This window comes from Haliotis rufescens, unplaced genomic scaffold (assembly GCF_023055435.1).
Source record: "Haliotis rufescens isolate VD_foot unplaced genomic scaffold, xgHalRufe1.0.p SCAF_6, whole genome shotgun sequence".
In the NCBI taxonomy this organism is placed as follows: domain Eukaryota; kingdom Metazoa; phylum Mollusca; class Gastropoda; order Lepetellida; family Haliotidae; genus Haliotis; species Haliotis rufescens.
In genome coordinates, this window is record NW_025964334.1 from 42,055,452 (window position 1) to 42,076,611 (window position 21,160).

General features: G+C 40.3%; 1 protein-coding gene across 2 annotated transcripts in view; it reads right to left on the reverse strand.

The window, feature by feature from the left end:
- LOC124110745 (RNA cytidine acetyltransferase-like) overlaps positions 1-21,160 on the reverse strand; it is a 312,648-nt gene that overhangs the window by 216,719 nt on the left and 74,769 nt on the right. For both annotated transcript variants that reach the window (XM_048385668.1, XM_048385669.1), the window contains one exon: positions 86-177. In XM_048385668.1, coding sequence (XP_048241625.1) covers positions 86-177 — 92 coding nt within the window. The remainder of the gene's footprint in view (positions 1-85; positions 178-21,160) is intronic.

The following is a 21,160-nucleotide window of genomic DNA, read 5'->3' on the forward strand; positions in this document are numbered from 1 at the left end:
CTTAACAAGATTCAGATTATTCCATTTCTGCTAATTCATCTGGGAAGGCCATGAATGTACCATCAGACTTTCTTCTGTAGCTCACCTGCTAAAGCCAAGTTCTTTTTTGTAACACCAGAGTACAGATGGCCTTGCCTTCACCACTGCCTTAGATAACATATGATGCAGTATCACCACCTGTGCAAAAATGAAACAAAGCTCATCACATCCCAACTTGACATTTCGACATACTGCCACTGGCCCAGAATTCAGTTCACTAACCCAAAATGGTACATCATTTAGGAACCTGAAGTCATATGTCATGTTAAATACAAGGTGCAAATAATTAATAGCGATATGGTTGGTTGGTTGGTTGGTTTGTTGTTTAACGCCGCACTCAGCAATATTCCAGCTATATGACGGCGGTCTGTAAATAATCGAATCTGGACCAGACAATCCAGTGATTGATATCATGAGCATCAATCTACACAATTGGGATCGATGACATGCATCAATCAAGTCAGCGAGCCTGACCACCCGATCTCGTTAGTCGCCTTTTACGACAAGCATAGTCGCCTTTTACGGCAAGCATGGGTTGCTGAAGACCTATTCTACCCCGGAATCTTCACGGGTTTAATAGCGATATGGTTCAAGAAACACTGCATTGTTCCGTGGCATGTCTCCACACAAAGTTTGCATTAATTTGAAATTTTACATTAAATTGTATATTTATATATTTATCCTATCTCACACTAAGCATTTCTTCCTTCTTCTTTCGATACTTGTGTGAAAACATCCTAAAACAAAGTTTCCAGCTTCTAAAAGTTTTTCTCCCGAACACCCCTTGCATCACCATAATCACACCCAAAGAAATAGGTCATGCACTACTATCCCGTGCATTGTGACCAAAGCGGTTTGATCACCTGACACCCTATGCCACATCATTCCCTTTCTAGAGCTGATAGGCTGGTGTACTGTGATGCAGGAATGGTCGGGTGGGCATATAACATGTGATATATAGGATAATTAATGTACTTATCCCATCTCACACAATGCATTTATTCCATTGTTGGACAGTGGGGAGCAGATACTCCAGCCTGTAGTGGCAATTTTACTATTACATGCAACATTACATTTTCGCAATCGAAATACATGTAGCATGGGAAGTCCCTACTAGTGACTAGTCAAATGGTCCAGTGCAATAGCAATCACCTGTACCAAAGTGTTACGCTTATGGGTCTTATAATTTTGAATATATATAGTAAAAGCTGCAACTAAAATAACCCGATTTAGGAATATATTATTACTGATAAAATAATAATTTCAGATACAGTTCCTTCTAACCATTGCATAAAAATTCTTTGAAGTTGGGTACTTTTTAAATGTATCACCAGTAGATTGGGAGTGAACGTGTGTATGCTATTTCTTGCATGGTTTTACGAGAAAATACACACAGTAATCTAAATCTCTGCAGGAAATACAATTAAAATCGTAAATTGCCATGTCTAGTGATATTTTATAACAAATTTCACATATTTAGTGACGAAGTTTGTTATACCTGTTCGTTCACCTCAATTCGCTCAAGGGATAGATCTATTATGTGTTTTAAAGCGCACAACACTCAATAGATGCATAGATCAAGTATAATAAATTTCAACCTATCGGGATGTAGGTCAGTGTGCCTGTGGTGGTTGATGACAAGCTAATTTTAAAATGTCTGGTTTGGACTATTTCAAATCGGACATTTTGCAGTCACAATTGGACAAGTCAGGTGCACAGACCGATTTCCGGGTACCTGGGTTAAATGCTTTACCAAGTGTGAAGACCCCTTTACACTACTGGGACACATTGCATGACATCTGGTATAACATGTATTGTGTGTTTTTAGGACATTCAGGACATGTAGGTCATTTCAAAAACGGCCGCATTGCTTTGAAGTAGGTAAACAATTCAGCCATGACTTATAACCAATTCAGAAGGGGTTTCCAAGCAATCAGTTCTACAAGACAAACCACCCCATACACTCTAAGATCATCTGTTCAGCTTGGCATCTCTTATCACACTATGCTGAAACTATCAATCATGCCAACAGGGTTGAAGCATGCTAAGAAAAGAAAAGGAAACAATCAACAACATTCATAAGAAGATCTTGAAACCAATATTGAGACATCACATAAGCAAGGCAGAAGTGAACAGGTAAGGGTTTGGGACACCGCCGAAACGTCACAACAGACGACACAAAGCAATGAGTACACTGTCTGGGAAACCCGTAGCGTACTAATGATAAACAAGCATCGAATATATGCGTTGATGATTTGTTGTTAGTTGTTGTTCCAGGACATGGTTTACACAGATATGGAACACAAAATTCAAGGCCTTTTCAAGGCTTTCAAGTGTCATTTTCAAAGCTTCTTTAGTTGGGCTCAGTCTGTCTTAGTCTCAGTTTGCCTCAGTCTGTCAATATTTTTTTAATCTAGCACACTGTATATATTAGTTGTGAGACCTAAAACGCAGTATTAAAAATCACAAATTTTCAAACCAGATTGATTTTCACAACCCCCCCCCAAAAAATAATTAAGTCTGTCATGAATTCTTCAAGACGTTTGTCAAAGTGTCAAATCTATTATCATGATAAATAACACTCAAGGAGAAACAACACTCCACCTCTCAGTCTTGTAATCACCAGAGGCCAGTTACATCAGCAACCCATCAAAGTGGGCTTTGGACCACCTCAGTGACAGCGAGGGGAAATCCCCTTGAATCATCATAATTCTTGTGAATACCTCACCTCTATCACATCAGTGCCATAAATTCCTGTTTATGCTGAGAACCACACTATAAATTTTTATAAATTTTCAACAGACGTCCACTACACTACCAACATATCCATAGTTGTGAGGGAAACCCTATCCCTTGCCAGAGGCGCCACTGCGCATGCGCAAGGCGGTTATCTAGTCGCTTCTTTCCTGTGTGTCCTGATGACAACAAGGAAATTTCTTTGTTGCACATCCGAACACGTGATTGAGTTCCACATACAAGATAGATCGTCTCAAGCTTTATAGACTACAAGCAAAGAGCAGTTCTACAAGCAGAACTGGGTATAGAAGATCGGAGTCTCTAGTAAGTAATTAGTTAAGAAAAGTGTTGTGGGATGAGATCTTCATCTCATAAGCAGACACCTGTCTGTTCGGGCTGTGGACAACACCAAGCTCCTGGGGATCCTCACCCTAGATGTCTCGCATGCAAGAAAAGCAGCTGTACACAGAAGTCAAGGTGCAGTTATTGCGAGCATCTGTCAAAAGAAAAATTTGACAAGCTCTCCAAGACATGGATCAAAAATCCCGATTATAAAACGGTCACTAGAGCATTTACATCAAGAAAACAAGTGATTAACCCCGTGGCGGCCAAAATTAATCACGGGGGTGACAAGCGAGTGTCGCGCGAGGGCGCCGTCTCACCTTATGAGGAGAAGAGACCCCGTCGCTGATCCCACTCTCCCAATAATGTTGAGGAGCAGATGCATGTTACCGGTCAAACAGAAAGTGCCTCTAACTTGCATCCGGCAACGTCTGGTACGGTCGATCATCGAGTTTGGACAGAAACTAACGATTTTCACCCTCTGTCGCGTTCCCCCTTTAACGTAAATGAGTTCACGGAAAGAATAACAAATTCAATGTCTGTTATGATTGACACACGCATGCAATCTATGTCTCGAGAAATCTCAGATCTAAAAGAATCAGTTAATCAAACCCGGCTTGGCCAATCAGGGATTGATCACGAGAGTAAACAGAGATCTAAGGCTGAATATGGCAGTACACCCTCATACAGCAGACATGTACAAGGTTAAGTTGAATCAGACTATGAGGACAGTAGGAGAATTATACTAAGAGAGCGAGAATCTCATAGATCTTCTCCCTACCAGGCACACCAAAAGGCTCATCGTGAATCACGGTCTTCACACCGCAGTATGCACAGAAATACGCAACAATCACCGTCAAGCCACTATGATAGACGCACCGACAAAGCTTGTGCATATCAGGATAGTAATCCTAAGCGTGCACCCTCTCATACTGCCACACAGTCCTGTTATGCGGGCAAAGAAAGCGAGGGAAATATGACATCACCATACAGTTATAGACCACGTGATTCCTGCACAGCTTGCCGTAAATCAGACGACCAGGATTACGATACCCTCAGCCATACGACCCACTCCCAGCCCAGCCAGAGTAGGGGGTGCCGATCTACACCTGAGTATTCAGGCTATGGGGACACTGCTATAGTGAGTGAGTATGGTTTAACGTCGCTTTTAGCAATATTCCAGCAATATCACGACGGGGGACACCAGAAATGGGCTTCACACATTGTACCCATGTCGGGAATCGAACCCGGGTCTTCGGCGTGACGAGCGAACGCTTTAACCACTAGGCTACCCGACCGCCCGACACTGCTATAGAGGAGGATTATAGATCAAACAATTTACTCCCTTAGAGACATCATAGCAGAACTTTATGAACTAATGCCCACCTTAAAACCAGATCAGGACAGTACACCCGTTAAACCCTTGATTGAACGTGCAGGATATGAGGGACCCGATAAGGGGACCAACCATTCCATACGTTTCCCCCTCCGTCATATTTGGATGACGTCATCAAGAGAACTGAAAATCAATTGAACTTTTCAGCGGGTCCTAGTGCTAAACTGAGGCCTATCTATATTAGATCTGCTTACAAAACACATGATGATCCGTTCACACTACAGCCTAGCATTGACGAAGATTACTTCGATCTGGTTAAGAAACCTAACCCCAATATGCGCATTGATATGTCCAAGATCAAGAGCTTAGATAAGGTCAATAAACAAATGATTAATAGTAGTAATAGTATACTTCCACTGGAGCCAGATTTATTACCTATACTGCTACTACAGGGGGGATTTTTTATGCCAAAATGATTATGCGATTTAACGATAGTCATGAGATTAAGTTAAATTGACCACCACCTGGAGTCTATGATATAAATTTTTATAGGTAATGATGGTTCTGGACCACTTCCACTGGAGCCGGATTTATATACCTATACTGCTACTACAGGTGGCATTTTTTATGCCACAATGATTATGCGATTCAACGATAGTCATGAGATTGGCTCTAGCTCACCAATACCTGGGGCCAATCATTGCTTTAGATGAGTCTAAATGGTAATAAAAATATTCTTTATTATTTTTATCGATAAAGCGATATTCAACATTTTTATTAAGTTCTTCGTTCATTTTACTAGGAGACCAGACTATATAACTGCACTCTTTTTGTAAATTGATAAGAAAAAATTGATAACCGTATTTGGTTGGTTTGACATCACTGATATAATGAAAACCTTGTGGTAATTCTATCCATTTAATAGCTTTCTCCATTATTATATATTTATGTAAGCATTTGTCTAAATGTGATCAAACGATAGTAAGCAATCTATTTTTAATCTCCAACCAGTTCTTTGGTTTTGGCACGGAATAATTGACGCGCTTGTTGCCTCCCCTGTTCTATGAACTTTTTTTTCTCGTCTTCGCTAATACCTTTGGTCTTATGAGATTTTGATCGAATCTCCTGCTTCATTTCGTTGTATTTGGTGAGTTCCGACAGCACTAAGCGAAACTCATCCTCGGATATCTTACAATCGGCCATTGCTGTCGAAATATGATCCTCAATGCTGTTCAACTTTGCTTCGGTGAGTATCCGAATACTATCGTGTTTTAATGCTTTCTTTTGCAACCTACGAGAAATGAATTTTATCGCTATTCCTGCCAGTCCCGAGACTCCAGCGGTTATTTCCATGCCGACCACCATAGGCGCGGTGATTATAGTTGATAGTAAACCGATACCCGCTACACCGAGTCCCATACCAGATACTACAAGAGCGGTGTCAACTCCGTCCAGAGCATTCACGGCTCTACGATACTTTTTATACAATCCAAGTCTCAACTCCCTATCCTTCTCTATTCGATGTTTTATGTCGTTTATTTGATGTAATCGAAATCCATCAACAGTTTCCATCTTTTCAAATGCTTCATCGAGCGCTGGATATAAACTCATAGTGTATATTACGATCATATAATAGTCTTTAATTGGTCTTGCTTAAATGTTTTGAGACTATACATCAACCTTATCAAATGTATATTATACGGCAAGAATATCTTAGAAAGAGAAATACTGTCACTTTTAATAATTTGAACCCCCTCGAGGGTTGCAACGGGCGATGCTCCGATATGAATAATACTGCAACGTTGACGCTCGTGTTTCTTGAGCCATTTAAATCGATAGACCTGGTAATATTTAGAAGGCATCTTCCGGTACATCTCCGAACAAGACTTCAATAATAAGCGTGGAAAGATTAGGTATTGCACTCAAGTTATCTTTGATATCATCGAATTCAGTAACCAAATTTAAAGTAATATTTTTTAAGGCCGGACGACTATATAACATATGACCTGGGTTTTCTGGCAGGGGAGTGACCAACACACTTTTTCGTTTTGACGGGATATAAGCCGCGAGTACGATGCCACTATTTATTATCTTAGTTAAATTATGTCCCTTACCCATCATCACATAAGGTGGGGTAATGACGATATTCAGTAGCCACTCGATGTTTGCTTCGACCATAGTCCATTTATTATCGTCGTTGCGAGTAATATTATACGAAGTGTTTTTAATTAGTCTACTAACGTCGACATCGCTTAAATCTTCTAGATTACCCGTGAATGTGACTTCTTTCCGCTTGTATACATTATCGTGTAAGTGTAAAGCGTATAACTTACCATTGTAACCGGGTTTATCAAATCCTTCTGTGTCTCCGAGATCAGAAAGCGCAATTGTATTACATTGTCTTAGTGTTCCAGGGCCTGATGCATTAACCATTATTTTTAATATGGAGTGTTACACTTAAGTATCCTATATGTACTGGTTGGTGTTTTACATCTAATACAGAAATTTTGAGGTCTGAAATAATACCACGCTTCAATTTTTTATATTGTAATGACGAGAAAGATTCCATTCTACCGCTATTATAATTTTCATTTTTGACCGGGAGGATCTGAGTAGAGTTGAAGGACTTTCTAGTTGAATATTATCCGTCGTGCTTATTTGATCAAGATGGATACACAACTCTTTATAGGGAACTAAATCAGGTACGTTCTCTACATCAACTGTTTTGTTGCGTGGTAAGTCTATTGCCCATACAAATCCAAGTATAACTGCTAAGTTCGCACTAATAAGTATACCTGTTTCTCCAGTGTATATTTTCACTTTCCCATTCCACTCATTTTGTGTGATACTAATTCCATTAGGCTCAAAAATGTTATCATTGAGTGAGCATATACTGTAATACCCATCAGGTATATAAATGGTTTTTTTAACAACCCTGTGTACACCTGCTATATACAACTCATTATTATCTCTCGCAGCACTTATATTGGTCCACCGCGGGTAATACGTTACATCGCATAGAGCTACTTCGAGTTGTCCATCCGAGTTATCGATAGTACGAAGCAGTTCAATAGACTGACCATTTGTTATTCCAGGTAGTGTAACATACATATTAAATATACAATGATACTATATCATAACTTAAATATGAAATCAACTTACATTACTAATCAATCGATTATAGTAACTGCCTCCGGTGCTGAGTTTACCGTTAAATTCCATGATATCTTTGAAAAATACAGTTTCACGGCAACTAACGATACAATGGTGGACGATTGGTTTAACCGTCCGATGCAATTTTGGCAGAATCAGTTAAACTTTGCCGTATGGTGTGCCACAACGGGATGTGGCGTATCTGTTAATGCCCCAGGATTTAAACTATATAAGTCTGTTATATTATTTCACGTGTACTATCAGATTAGACGTATACGTATATAATTAGTGCTCCATTTCCGCTGGATACAGCATGGAATCACGCAAATAATCATTATAATAAGAGGGCCTTCGAACGTATTTGTAATGAATTTAATGTTTCTACGAGTAAAGATTGGCGCATTAAAGGACCTAGCCATGGTCTAGGTATTCCGTACAATGGACAAAGAACTATTAAAGATAAAAGCGATTATTTAATTAAAGAGGGTGTGATCCCTTCAGGCTTTGCTCTCTCGAGTAAACAGTTTAGAGCAGATCGTATGAACTTTGAGAGTGGCATTCCTTATATTTTAACAAAGTTTGTGCATCCAAACGATACAACAGACGCTTGGAATGAATTTCTTAATGATAAAACGGAAAATAATTTTACTAACCCAGGATTTGAAAGAGTTAATGAATCGATAAGAACTTTTGTATGGGCAATTCTCGGAGCACAATCGCAAACACGAACGTCCATTATCGGTACTGGGACGGCGTTCGATGCGCAAAAACAGTTTGTCGCAAACGTGGAGGACGCCATTAATTCACCAGTTGACATACCATCGTCTATAAAGCGTTTTCAAGATGCATTACAGTACGCTCAATCAAAAGTGGACTACGTTTATGCGCTGGGACTATACATGTCTCCGAGTAATATGGAACTTAAGATCGGTCAAGTGATAGGCTATAATAATAAAATTGTTATAGCTACCGATCAACAAAAACCAGGTATAAATTCAGATATTAACGTCGAATTAATAAAGCAAACGATCACGGGCGAAAAGGGAATAGTCAAGCCACAAACACCAACTATTGCTCAACCATCTACTGACGCCACCGCATATTGTGGCTAAAAATCAACAACATATCGATGAAAAAACAGCGCTTGTAGTGGGTGGAGTCTCGGTTGGCTTACTCATGATTTGGTGGTTGAATAGTTCTTAGCGAACTGATTTGGTTAAATAGTTCTTAGCGGATACGTACAACAGCCCTGCAATTGCTACGATCAGCCCCCACAAGTTTTGACTAAGCCAAGTGGTGGTCTTAGCTAATAAATTCAATAGCCAGGAAACTATACTCCCTATTATACCGGGAAGTGCGGCCGCGGCTTTCTCAGCGAGCTTTCCCAGTGCTGAACCTAATGCTTTTAAATGCTTTTTTATCCACTCTTTTATACCGTTTTTATCGTTAGGCGGTGTACCACCACCTGTACTACCACCGGTTAACGAGAGAGTCAAAGTCGATATAATAAATCCCAACGCGGTTAAAATACTGGCAATGGTTATTCCCTGTTCTCTGAACAATGTTTTAATTTTATCGGCCAGTGTAGTATCATCGTTGAGGACTTGATCGATAGTTTGTCGAATACGACTGATTTGCGAACGAAGTGCCTTTCTATTACTGGAAGCCGCTTCGAGGCGGGCCGGTCTTTCCTCTTCTAAGTTACGCAATCTTTCCGCTACGCGGCGTCTACTGAACTCATCGCCCGCCTGTTCGAGTTTTGTTTTCTCTTGAGCTATATGCTTGTCGATTTCGGATATCTTGGCCATATTATTTATCAGTTCTCCCCGCATTGTTCGCATTGCCTTGTCAAGACCTCGTAATTCCCTAATACTAAACTCCGATACCTGTAACGTGGAATTATCGTAATAGGTATCTAAGATTTCTCCGAGTCCGTCCGAGGCCGCCATCGAGGCTGCTTCCAAATCATCTGTATTAACGAGTTCATCATGCACGGTTCGAAGAACCTTAGTAGTCTTCGCGGAAAGTCGTTGGTAGTCCACAAAACCTAATTTATCACGAACAGTGCTGATGCCGTGTTTAGTGGCTATCGTAGACAAGGCTAGGGGCTTACGAGTACGAGAATGCATAAGATCAATATCCGGAGCGCCACGCAGTTGCAATATTCCTTTACTATCTATCTCAAACTTTGAATAGTCACGACCTATTGAGGTATCATCTTTTAATGCATCGTAATAATCATTGACGGACGATTGTAAAAGTTCATCGTTAAGACTACTAAACCTGGTTTCATCAGTTCGGTTCGATTCGGATCATCAAAGGTACTTAGATCAAAGTCATTAATATCAAAATCAGTCATTTTTATATTAAACATAGGGTTCATGTTTTCAATATAACAATGTCTTCGCAATACGGACGCAAGTTAAACCCACAACGTAGACTTCGAGATCCATTAGGGGTCAAAGCAATTTGTCAGTCTGTAACTATAACTAATAACCCGAGTACCATCGATCAGAATCAAACGCTTCTGGTTCGCTTTCCCAAACTCGCCGCACACGATGTGTTAGTTCCGGGAACTGTCCGACTAGCATTTACGATTAGTTTGACTTCTGCCGACGTTAACAGGGAGCCTGTTCAGAACATAGGTCGTGCTATCGTCAAGAAAATCGCCATTAAAATTAGCGGTAATGAGGTTTTGAGTATCGACGATAGCGATGTATACTATTGCTACATGGATCTCAGGAGAACGGATAAAGAGCGGGAAAACTTACAGTACCAAGGTATTTGTAATAAGAACACATTGAGACTGCGCGTGGGCGCTGATAATGGTGTTGATACCAACGAAAAAGATAAGGCCGTTGCCGACGCATTAGGTAACCGATTCTATGTTCCCCTAGACTTTGAATTACTAGATTCCCACATGCCCTTTTATCAAGCATCCCTAGGCGATAGGTTAGAATACGAACTCACTTTTAATGACTACGGCAGAGTAATCAGAGCTGCTGAAGATGCTAGCTATTCCATTGACCAATATCTCGCTGGAGTACGATATGATAACGGATCCCGAATTAGCCAGACAAATTCGTAACCATAACGGGAAGTTTAGCCATTTTGTACGATCACGTGCTGCGACACCGAAAGATCTCGAGGGACAAAAAAGATACTATGTGGAATATCAATCTAAACGTCCCCACGAGGTCGCTGAAGGGTATTTTAATGTTGTTCGAGGACCCCTCTGATGCGTTTAAAAGAAATACCGAGAAGTTTTACAATCCCAAGATTACAAAAGTAGAATTGACTATCGAGGGCGTTCCTAATCAACTATATAGCCAAGGAATGCTAGCGTATCACCAGTGGGATGAAATTAAAAAACTTCCTTCTATGAAACGTTCTCCAGAAGTTAACGCGGTCGTTAAAGATCTGTCTCTCGGGAGTGTATCGATGGGTGAATACCTCACCACGAAGTACGCGCTATGGCTCGATATGCGAACAACGGACGATGACCAATTACACGGCAGCGGGAGGAGAATAGAAAATGCCAGCAAGGGTGCCACAATACAGATAACGAAGCTCCAGGAATCAGCTGGTAAATTAAACATATATTTGTACGTGATTATGGATGCGCAACTTAATATACAGAATGGGAGATTCGTGCAAGCAATCTATTGATAATCTTTTACTTAAAGATCCGCCAATTCGCTATCATATGCGGGCAAACGGGCTGCGGAAAAACAGCCTTTATTCTAGATATTTTAGAAAGTCATTATCGGGACGTTTTCGATCATATCATTATTCTGTGCCCGACTATAAGCGTTAATAAAACATACCTATCGAGAGATTGGGTAATGAATGACGACGGGGTACACAGAGTCGATCCGGGCGATCGTTTACAAGACTGCCTCCGAGTATGTCACGAAAAATACAAAGGAGAATCAACCCTTTTCGTAATAGACGATTGCAGCGCGAGTAAAGAACTCACAAAAAAGAAAGATATGCTTTCGTATTTAGCATTCTCCGGTCGGCATACTCAACATAGCGTTTGGGTACTTACTCAAAAATACAACTCTGTCCTGAAAGATCTCAGAGAGCAGACCAAATGGGTAGCTGTTTCATTGCAAAGACCGAGATTCATTCGAGGAATGTTTACGCGAAAATGACGTCATTTATACCAAGGGCGAACGAGATAAAGTCAGAAAACTGTTAGCGGCAACGAAGCACTGTAAACTCGTATTAAAAACCGATCAACCAGCTGCTTATGCAATTGCTTAGCAAAATGTAGCAAAATTATAGCAAAATTATAGCAAAAATATAGTAAAATTATAGCAAATCAAGCAAAAATGTAGCAAAATGTAGCAAATTGAACATTAGCGGTTAATATGACATAAAATGTGGTTCGAAATCATCATTCTTTCGCAACAGTTCATTATTACGGGTTGTATTGGATATGTCATATTATATTATGTTAGACTTAAATATCTCTTTAGGTATTATATTATGGAATGCGACGAACTCATCGAACAAATGCTCAAAGAATCTGAGCCTGATCAACATACACATCAACATATAGATAAACATAGAGAAAGTCTCGCGGCTTTGGTAGCCAGTGGAAAATGTTCCCAATATTTGGGGGAAAATTATACCATCGAAAAAATTGATAACATGACCGACGAAGAGATTAAAAAACTGTACGCGCGTTACGAGTCTAGACTGGGAGCTACCATGACTAAAACGATAGGGTTGTCTATATTACAACTATACACAGCCGTAGCTAGTACGTTTCTCCCCATCCCGGCGGAACATCGCATGTATTTATGCGATTCTCTCGAGAAAGACTAATTCATCGAACACGCTATAAGCTCGGTAAGCTGTGAGTTTTATCATAGATTCGGAATGTTCTTAGCTCCGTTCACCACAGCTTTAATAACGGCTAGGTATTGTCAATTTAAACATACATGCCCACTTAATAATAATGGAGACTCAACAGGTGACACCACAACAGATTGTGAACACACAACAACAAGTGAACGAGGAACAACAAGTGAATGAGGAACCACCACCAGTGAACAAAGAACCACCACCAGCGATTGCACCACAAGAATCCTTTGAAAATAGCTGCAGGAAGAAAGGGTGGGCTGGCGCGCAAAGCAAAATTAATAAATAATTCAAATATTAATCCGATTAAAACATGGGCACTAGTAGGAGTTGCTGGTATAGCGGCTGTATGGTTCTTTTATAAGACCGGAGAAGAGAAAACGTCACCCCTGCCGCAACAACAAGTTCAATTATAGGTTAGCCCACATATAATGCTATAAGAAGCATGACTACTCCAGTTACAGACAGTAAAATGTTGGTAAACGCGACGTATCATTCAGCGGTGGTCACCAGCTTGGCCATTGGCTATGCCCGTATGGCTAAAATGATTACTAAAGCCACACCTCCCAAGCTAGATTTTAATGGATTTGATATAGGTATGATGGTTCTGGATATTGGATTAGCAATGGCAACGAAGGATATGCTCATCAAACAAGGGCTTATCCCGGAAGACATAATGAAGTAATTAATTAAACATTTGAATATATTATATTCATATAAAGATTTGAATATATTATATTCATATAAATATGGCAACAATTACGATGATGGTCGGTGAGTAATTATTTATTTTCCAGTATGAGGGAATCAAACGCTAAAGAAGTTGAAGAGGAGCGTAAACGACATAACGAAGCTTTAGAACAATACCAAGCAGCCCAGTTACAATATACGCAGCAGAGAATGAAGAGATTAGACTTTATTCATGAAAAACTGATTACGGAAGGACATTCAAATCAAACGTTTAAGGATGTTGAATCTGCCATGCACGAATACTTCCTCGTTTATGGGAAAAAACTCGACCCAATACCGAGACCAACAATGAGTCAGTTTTATGCACCGTCAGAGGAACAAAAGAACCGAGAGGTCACATTTGTGATTATGGGGTTATCTGCTGTATTGATTTTCAGCTATACCTTGACTACTCATAAATAACCACAGCTGTGGCTATGCATAAACAATGACCTAGTTTAGAGCGATCTATAAATAGCCTAATCAATAGTGTAGATGTGATTTACCTTTTAGACAAATGATATGATATGTGTATAACCATGAATCTATGCAAATATACACTCATGGGGAAATCGATTCAATGTCAGAAGCCATCGGTGGGTATTTACTGTGGCACTCACGCTTATAACATCAGAAAGGGTTTTAAAAATTACGTTTGTTCTGTATGTGGGATTGGAGTCAAATGTAGTTACAGTTTATGTAAGAGTCACGGTGCTGATAAGGTCAGGAAGCAGATTATTTATGCTAGGAAGAGAGATTACATCAATGAGAGGAATAGGTTGGGGAGAATACGTATTTATCTATGAAAAACAACCATTTAGACAAATGAATCATTTTGTATATACCATTCAACCACAATGGTTTTTGTCAGAGAGTTGAAGGCTATGGCAAAGCAAAGTGGCCTACGTGGATATTCTCGTATGAGAAAAGCTGAATTGATTACCTTACTCGGTTTGGAATACAACAAACCCCAGACTGTTAGAGAACTCAAAGTTCGAGCGAGAAACAGTGGGCTGAGAGGTTATTCTCGAATGAGAAGAGCTGAATTGATCGCTTTACTAGATAATAATCAACCTAATGATAATGATGATGATATTCAACATAATGATGATGTTGAGAATAAACAACAAGAATTAATATTTGTACCCACATCCGCCGGCGCTGGTAAATATCTAAGAGGTTGGAAGATGGATATTAATTCCAACATGGATGTTAACGATATTAAGCCCATCATATCGAGTAAAATTAACGAGGAATTAGATGATTTACATAGTATAAAATACCAGCTGACAATTAAAATGACATTGAGTAAAAGTAACACAGACGATAGCACTGAATATACTGAACCATATTTCCGAAGCAATCAAGAAGTTTTAACCGAATCCGATACCATAAACTCATCATTAGATACATCAATTCAGAGAATACAAGAAACTTTAGAACGCTGGACTAATAGAGGTTCTGGTTGGGGTGTGGATAAAATCGACTGTTTATATTTAGATATAGCAAATTATATGCCTTTCAAAGGTGGATCTTATATAGATTTACCTCCGTATTATAAGAAGAAAAAAGCCATAATTAACGTAAAAAATAAATGCGATGACTGTTTAAGAACGATGATAAAATCTGCATTGTTCCCCGTAGACAAAAATCCGGATAGACCTTCTAGCTATCCCCAAAACGATGGACTCAACTTTGATGGTATAGACGAACCTACACCAATATCACAAACTGATAAGGTGGAAAAGCAAAATAATTTAGCTATAAATGTTTTCGGACATTCTAAAGGAATTGTTGTACACAGGATAAGCTCCGCTCCGGAACATATTCCCAGAATCAATTCATTTTTGATCGAAAAAGATGGAAAATATCATTATACATGGATAAAGAGTTTAAACAGGCTACTATACGATCAAACAAAACATAAGGAAAAGAAATATTTCTGTGAAAGATGCCTACATGGGTACAGCAGACAAGATCTATTAGAAGCGCATAAAGAAGACTGCAGAGGTGTTGGACAGAATGCTATCAGGATCGATATGCCTAAAGAGGGAAAAAATATATTAAAATTTGAACATTATTGTAATCAAATGCCAGTACCGTACGTAATTTACGCCGACTTCGAAGCGCTTATCAAACCCATAGAAAATACCAACCATAGCAATACTGATAGTAGTTTTACGTACGAAACTCAAGAACATATTCCTTGTGGGTTTGGATATATAGTTGTAAGGTATGATGGGAAAACAAACACTCCCGTCATTTACAGAGGTCCCGATGCAGCGGGAAAGTTCCTAGAATATCTACAAAATGAAGAGAGAATAATCAGGGAAAAATTATCGTGTAAGAAACCCATGCGTATGACGAGGGATGATTGGAGGGCCCATAAGAAGTCAACGAGTTGTCACGTTTGTAATAAACCCCTGGATGGGGATTCCGTAAGAGATCATTGTCACGTCACGGGTAATTATCGGGGAGCCGCTCATAACGAGTGTAACTTGAAACTAAAAATAAATTCTCAAACAATACCCATCCCCGTTGTGTTTCATAACCTTAGGGGATACGATTCACATCTCATTTTGCAAGCTATCTCAAAGACCGACGGCGGTTTAACGTGCATTCCTAATAATATGGAAAAATAAATATCGTTCTCGTTGACTAAACCTATACATTATAGGGACAAGGATGGGAAATCTAGAATAAAGCAAAGTAATGGGCTTAGATTCATAGACTCCGTACAGTTTCTGTTATCTTCCCTGGACAATTTAGCTAATGCCAACAATCCTGATGACTTCGCAATAACAAATCAATATACCGATAAGATAACTCGTCATTTGTTGCTGAGAAAAGGTGTATATCCTTACGAATATATGGATGATTGGTCTAGATTCGAAGAAACTGAATTACCACCCCTTGAATCATTCTATAGTAACTTAACAGAATCTAGAATAACAGATGCCGATTATGAACACGCTCTGATGGTCTGGGATAAATTAGGTTGTAAGAATTTAGGCGATTATCACGATCTGTACTTAAAAACCGATGTACTGTTACTCGCCGATATATTCGAGATATTTAGAAAGACATGTTTAAAACAATACGGCTTGGACCCGGCATGGTACTATTCCAGTCCCGGACTATCGTGGGATGCATTGTTGAAGAAGACTGGCCTAGAACTAAAACTACTCACAGATTACGATATGCACTTGTTTATTGAGAAAGGATTAAGAGGTGGTATATCAATGGCGGCGAAAAGGTATTCTAAGGCTAATAATAAATTAGTGGAAGGATACGATCCGAGTAAACCCGACACTCACATATTATATCTCGACGCTAACAATTTGTACGGATGGGCTATGAGTCAACCTTTACCCACGGGTGGTTTTGAATTGGTCAATGTGAATGATATCCATAATAATGATGCGAATAAAGGGTACATACTAGAAGTTGACTTGGAATATCCAAGTTCGTTACATAAAGATCATAACAGTTATCCGCTAGCTCCCGAAAGATTAATGGTTAATAAAGATTGGATGTCGGAATATCAACACTCCTTGATGGGTAATAGTAGGTTAGCTAACGTAGAAAAACTCGTACCAAATTTGATGGATAAGACAAAATATATAGTTCACTACAGAAATCTCCAGTTGTATCTATCGTTAGGTATGAAACTTAAGAAAATACACAGAGTTCTAAAGTTTGATCAAAGCCCTTGGATGGAGCCCTATATAAGGTTGAACACAGATTTAAGAAAGATAGCTACCAGCGATTTCAAAAAGAATCTGTATAAGCTCATGAATAACTCAGTATTTGGTAAAACTATGGAGAATCTAAGGAAGCGTGTTGATGTTAAATTAGTCAGATCTAATGAGGAAGAAAGACTCAGGAAACTTATAGCCAGTCCGGCTTTTAACAGAAGCAAGATATTCGATAACGACTTAGCCGCGTTGCATATGCAGAAAAGTAATATAAAATTCAACAGACCGGTGTACGTCGGTATGAGTATTCTCGACTTGTCAAAACACTTAATGTATGACTTTTATTACAACAAACTTAAGAAGCAATACGGCGATAGATGCGAGGTGCTATATACCGACCCAGATTCTTTGTTGATGGAAATACAAACCGAGGATGTGTATAAGGATATGGCAGAAAAAATAGATATGTACGACACGAGCGATTACCCTAAAGATAATCCACTGCACAGCGTAGTAAATAAAAAGGTGTTAGGTAAGATGAAGGATGAATGTGCTGGGACCCCTATAGCGGAGTATGTCGGATTAAGACCTAAGATGTATTCTATAAAGAAGTCCGATAATGGAGAGATAAGAAAAGCTAAGGGCGTTAAGAAGTATGTTGTAAAAAAGCATATCAAGCACGAACAGTATAAAGAATCACTATTCAACGGTAGAACGTTCAAACAAGAGATGAACTCTTTAAGAAGTTACGATCCTAGGATATATGGATTAAGAATGAACAAGACATCATTATCCCCCTTAGATACAAAGAGATGGATTGATAATGATGGTGTAACTACCTATGCTTATGGTTATGGTGGTCATACCGTACCGTCGGGAACTATGAACAACTCTTCTCGTACAAATGCCCTACCCGGTCCATCTTGAAGATAATAAAGAATAGGCTCTCCTTCTTTCGTAACCAATCGACTAATGTTATATATCTTAAGGGACCATATGGGATCCGTTGCGCGACGTAGGCCTCCTTCAAGTTCACCTGCCTGGTATAAATATCTTACCCTTACTCTATCCGGAAGTTTTCGTTCTTTGCCTCTCCTCGGTGCTGAAGATTCGGAAGTCACGGATTTCATTTTAATAGCATCAGATGGTTTCTTCCCGATTAATCTCGTTACTTCATTATTCAGCGCTGATACAATGCCTGATAATCGTGTCACCCATTCGGTTGATCGCAATCGCTCGGATTTCATTTCGATCCCATACTGATAGCCAAACAAACGTTCTGCTAATGTCCTGTTAAATCTTTCGACGATAGCTTGACTGCAGGGGGCCTCTCTTTCACCACAGACGATTTCGACATCGTGCTTTGTTAACAGTTTAGTTAATGATCCCATAAACTCGCAACCGGGATCTACTTGAAATAGCTTAGGCCATTTTAGTGGTCCGCGTTTATATATGCGGCTCAGTGCATTAGCTACCTCTGTTGATTCTTTCGAGGTTAATGGCTCAGCCTCTTTGTATCGACTAGCCACATCCACTACTGTTAAAGCATATTTATACGTTTTGCGTTTTACCTTATCGTGGGGAAGAAACAAGAGGTCAGCCTGATGAACTTCATTCGTTGTAAAAATATCAAACTTCTTCCTCGGTATATAACGCGGTGCCGGTAAATATATCTGCCACATCGCTTGTTTCTTTAACCAATCCTTGGCCACATCTTTAGATACCTTAGCCGCTGTGGCTAATTTTTTTATTGCTCCCACACCTTTCCAATATCCTCGTGGGCTATAGTAAATTTTATCCATTATTAATTAATATTGATGTTTCATTTAATACATCTCATGACTATCATTGAATCGCATAATCATTTTGGCATAAAAAATCCCCCCTGTAGTAGCAGTATAGGTAATAAATCTGGCTCCAGTGGAAGTGAGCCAGAACCCCCATTACCTATACTACTCCAGTTCTTACATCAACTGGTTAGCAGCTGGTATTCGCCCGGTCATACCCCCGTACAACCAGAGCGATGATCTTCCCTTAGACACTTCCACGGAGATGACTAGTCAGAAGACGGGATTTATCCACAGCTCATTAGACCACATACTGAAGATGCAGGAAGACCTCCTATCAGCTCAAGTATGGATGTCAGCGCAGTTTCTGCTCATGCAAAGAAGACACTTACTACAGCAAGTTCATCATGTGATGCCAGACCCTTTAAAGAGATCCATGATGTCACAGCCCACTACGTCATCGCAGATTTTCAACGGTAGACTGAAGTCGGTGAAGGAAGCCATTATCTCGTCAACTAACCAGAAATTTCAGGAATCCACCATCTCGTTAGCATCCAAGTTACAGAGACAACCGGCGGTTACTCGACCCCAGCAACAAAGTCCTGGACCCCGATGCGAACAGTCCAACCGGGATTCTTTTCGAGCCTCTACACAGAGAAACAGATCGTATCAACCCAGGTACAAGAACTCCAGAGTTGATCTTCCCACTTCACAGAGAGGACTTGGCAGAGGAAGAGGCAGTTCCCGTAGGGGCCCCCCTCGGAAATGACTCCACCATAAATCTACAGACCCATCCAGATCCTACCAACTTCGCCTGCCCTACAGACAACGATTTAGAATTACGGAAGACCAAGGACACGTCTACTCCAAATCCAGTCGAACTAGCCAATCTTACAAACATCGACCCAAGACTACCCAAGTTCAAATCTCATCCTATTCCGAGACCAGTCGGAGACCGTCTTATGCAGTACGCAGACAACTGGGAGACCATCACAGACTCCTCATGGTTACTCGAAGTAATAAGAAGAGGCTACAAACTTCACTTCTTAAAACGACCAAAACTAGTCATTCATCCTACAGGACCCCGATTCCAGCTATCAGGACCGAAGCTAATCGCAGCAGAAGTAGCCATACAAAAATTACTCACAAAAGGAGCTATCAGCACCAAAAAGGAGTCAGACACCTCCCTCGGATTCTACTCCCCAGTTTTCCTGGTACCGAAGAAGAATTCTTCAGAGATGAGATTAATAATAGACCTAAAAACTCTGAACAAAGATTACCTGGAAAAACCACCCACATTTCAGATGGAATCTATAAAGAAGTTGAAGAATTCCCTAAGACAAGCAGATTGGATGATAAGCATAGATCTCCAAGACGCATATCTTCACGTCCCGATCCATCCAAGTCATTGTCGATACCTACGATTCGCTGTGAACGGTCAGAGATACCAGTTCAGGGTACTACCATTCGGCATATCCATCGCCCCATGGTTATTCACCAGGATCACCAATCCCGTCATTGGTTTCGCCCATCTAAATCTCATAAGGCTTCATGGATATATAGACGATTTCCTATCGGTAGATCAGGACAAATCACAACTCAGTCTAAACACAGTGTGTCTCATCCAACTTCTCACAAACTTATGTTTCCTGGTTCACGCTCAAAAATCAGAGCTAGTACCCACACAGGTCATCACCTACATAGGCGCAAGATTTATCCTCGACAAGGGCATAGTAGCACCTCCAGAGGACAGATATGCAAGAGTACAGAGCATGATTACAAGCGCGCTCGATCAGCCCGTCAAGTCGAGACGCTGGTGGATGTCTTGCCTAGGCACGCTCACATCTATCCAAGACCTAACCTACAGAGGCAGGCTACAATTACGGCCCTTGCAGATTTGGATGAACACCACCAAGAACCTAGAGCTGGAAGCACTAATCCAACCCCCACAAGTTCGAATCTCAGAACTCCTTTGGTGGCTAAATCGTCAAAATGTCATGCCAGGTATTCCACTAAACTACCCCACCCCCTACATCAACTCTACACAGATGCATCAGGAGAGGGTTGGGGTGCCCATATGGACGATGTCACCATTCAAGGGAAATGGTCCTCCCAAGACAAAGAGCTACACATCAATTGTCTAGAAATGAGAGCGATATATCTAGCACTAACAGCTTGGCTAAATCGTCTACACCACTCGTCAGTGAAGATCGCTACAGACAATTCAACCGTGGTCGCTTACATACAGCACCAAGGGGGCACAAGATCTCAGCCTTTACTGAAGGAGGTTACACGTTTATATGCCTTGGTAGACTCCGTGAGTTGCAAGATCGAAGTATACACATTCCGGGCAAGCTAAATATACTAGCAGATTACCTATCCCGGAAGAACAAGATAGTACCCACAGAATGGTCACTACATCCCGAGGTGTTCAAGTGGATAACCCAGATATGGGACACTCCAAACCT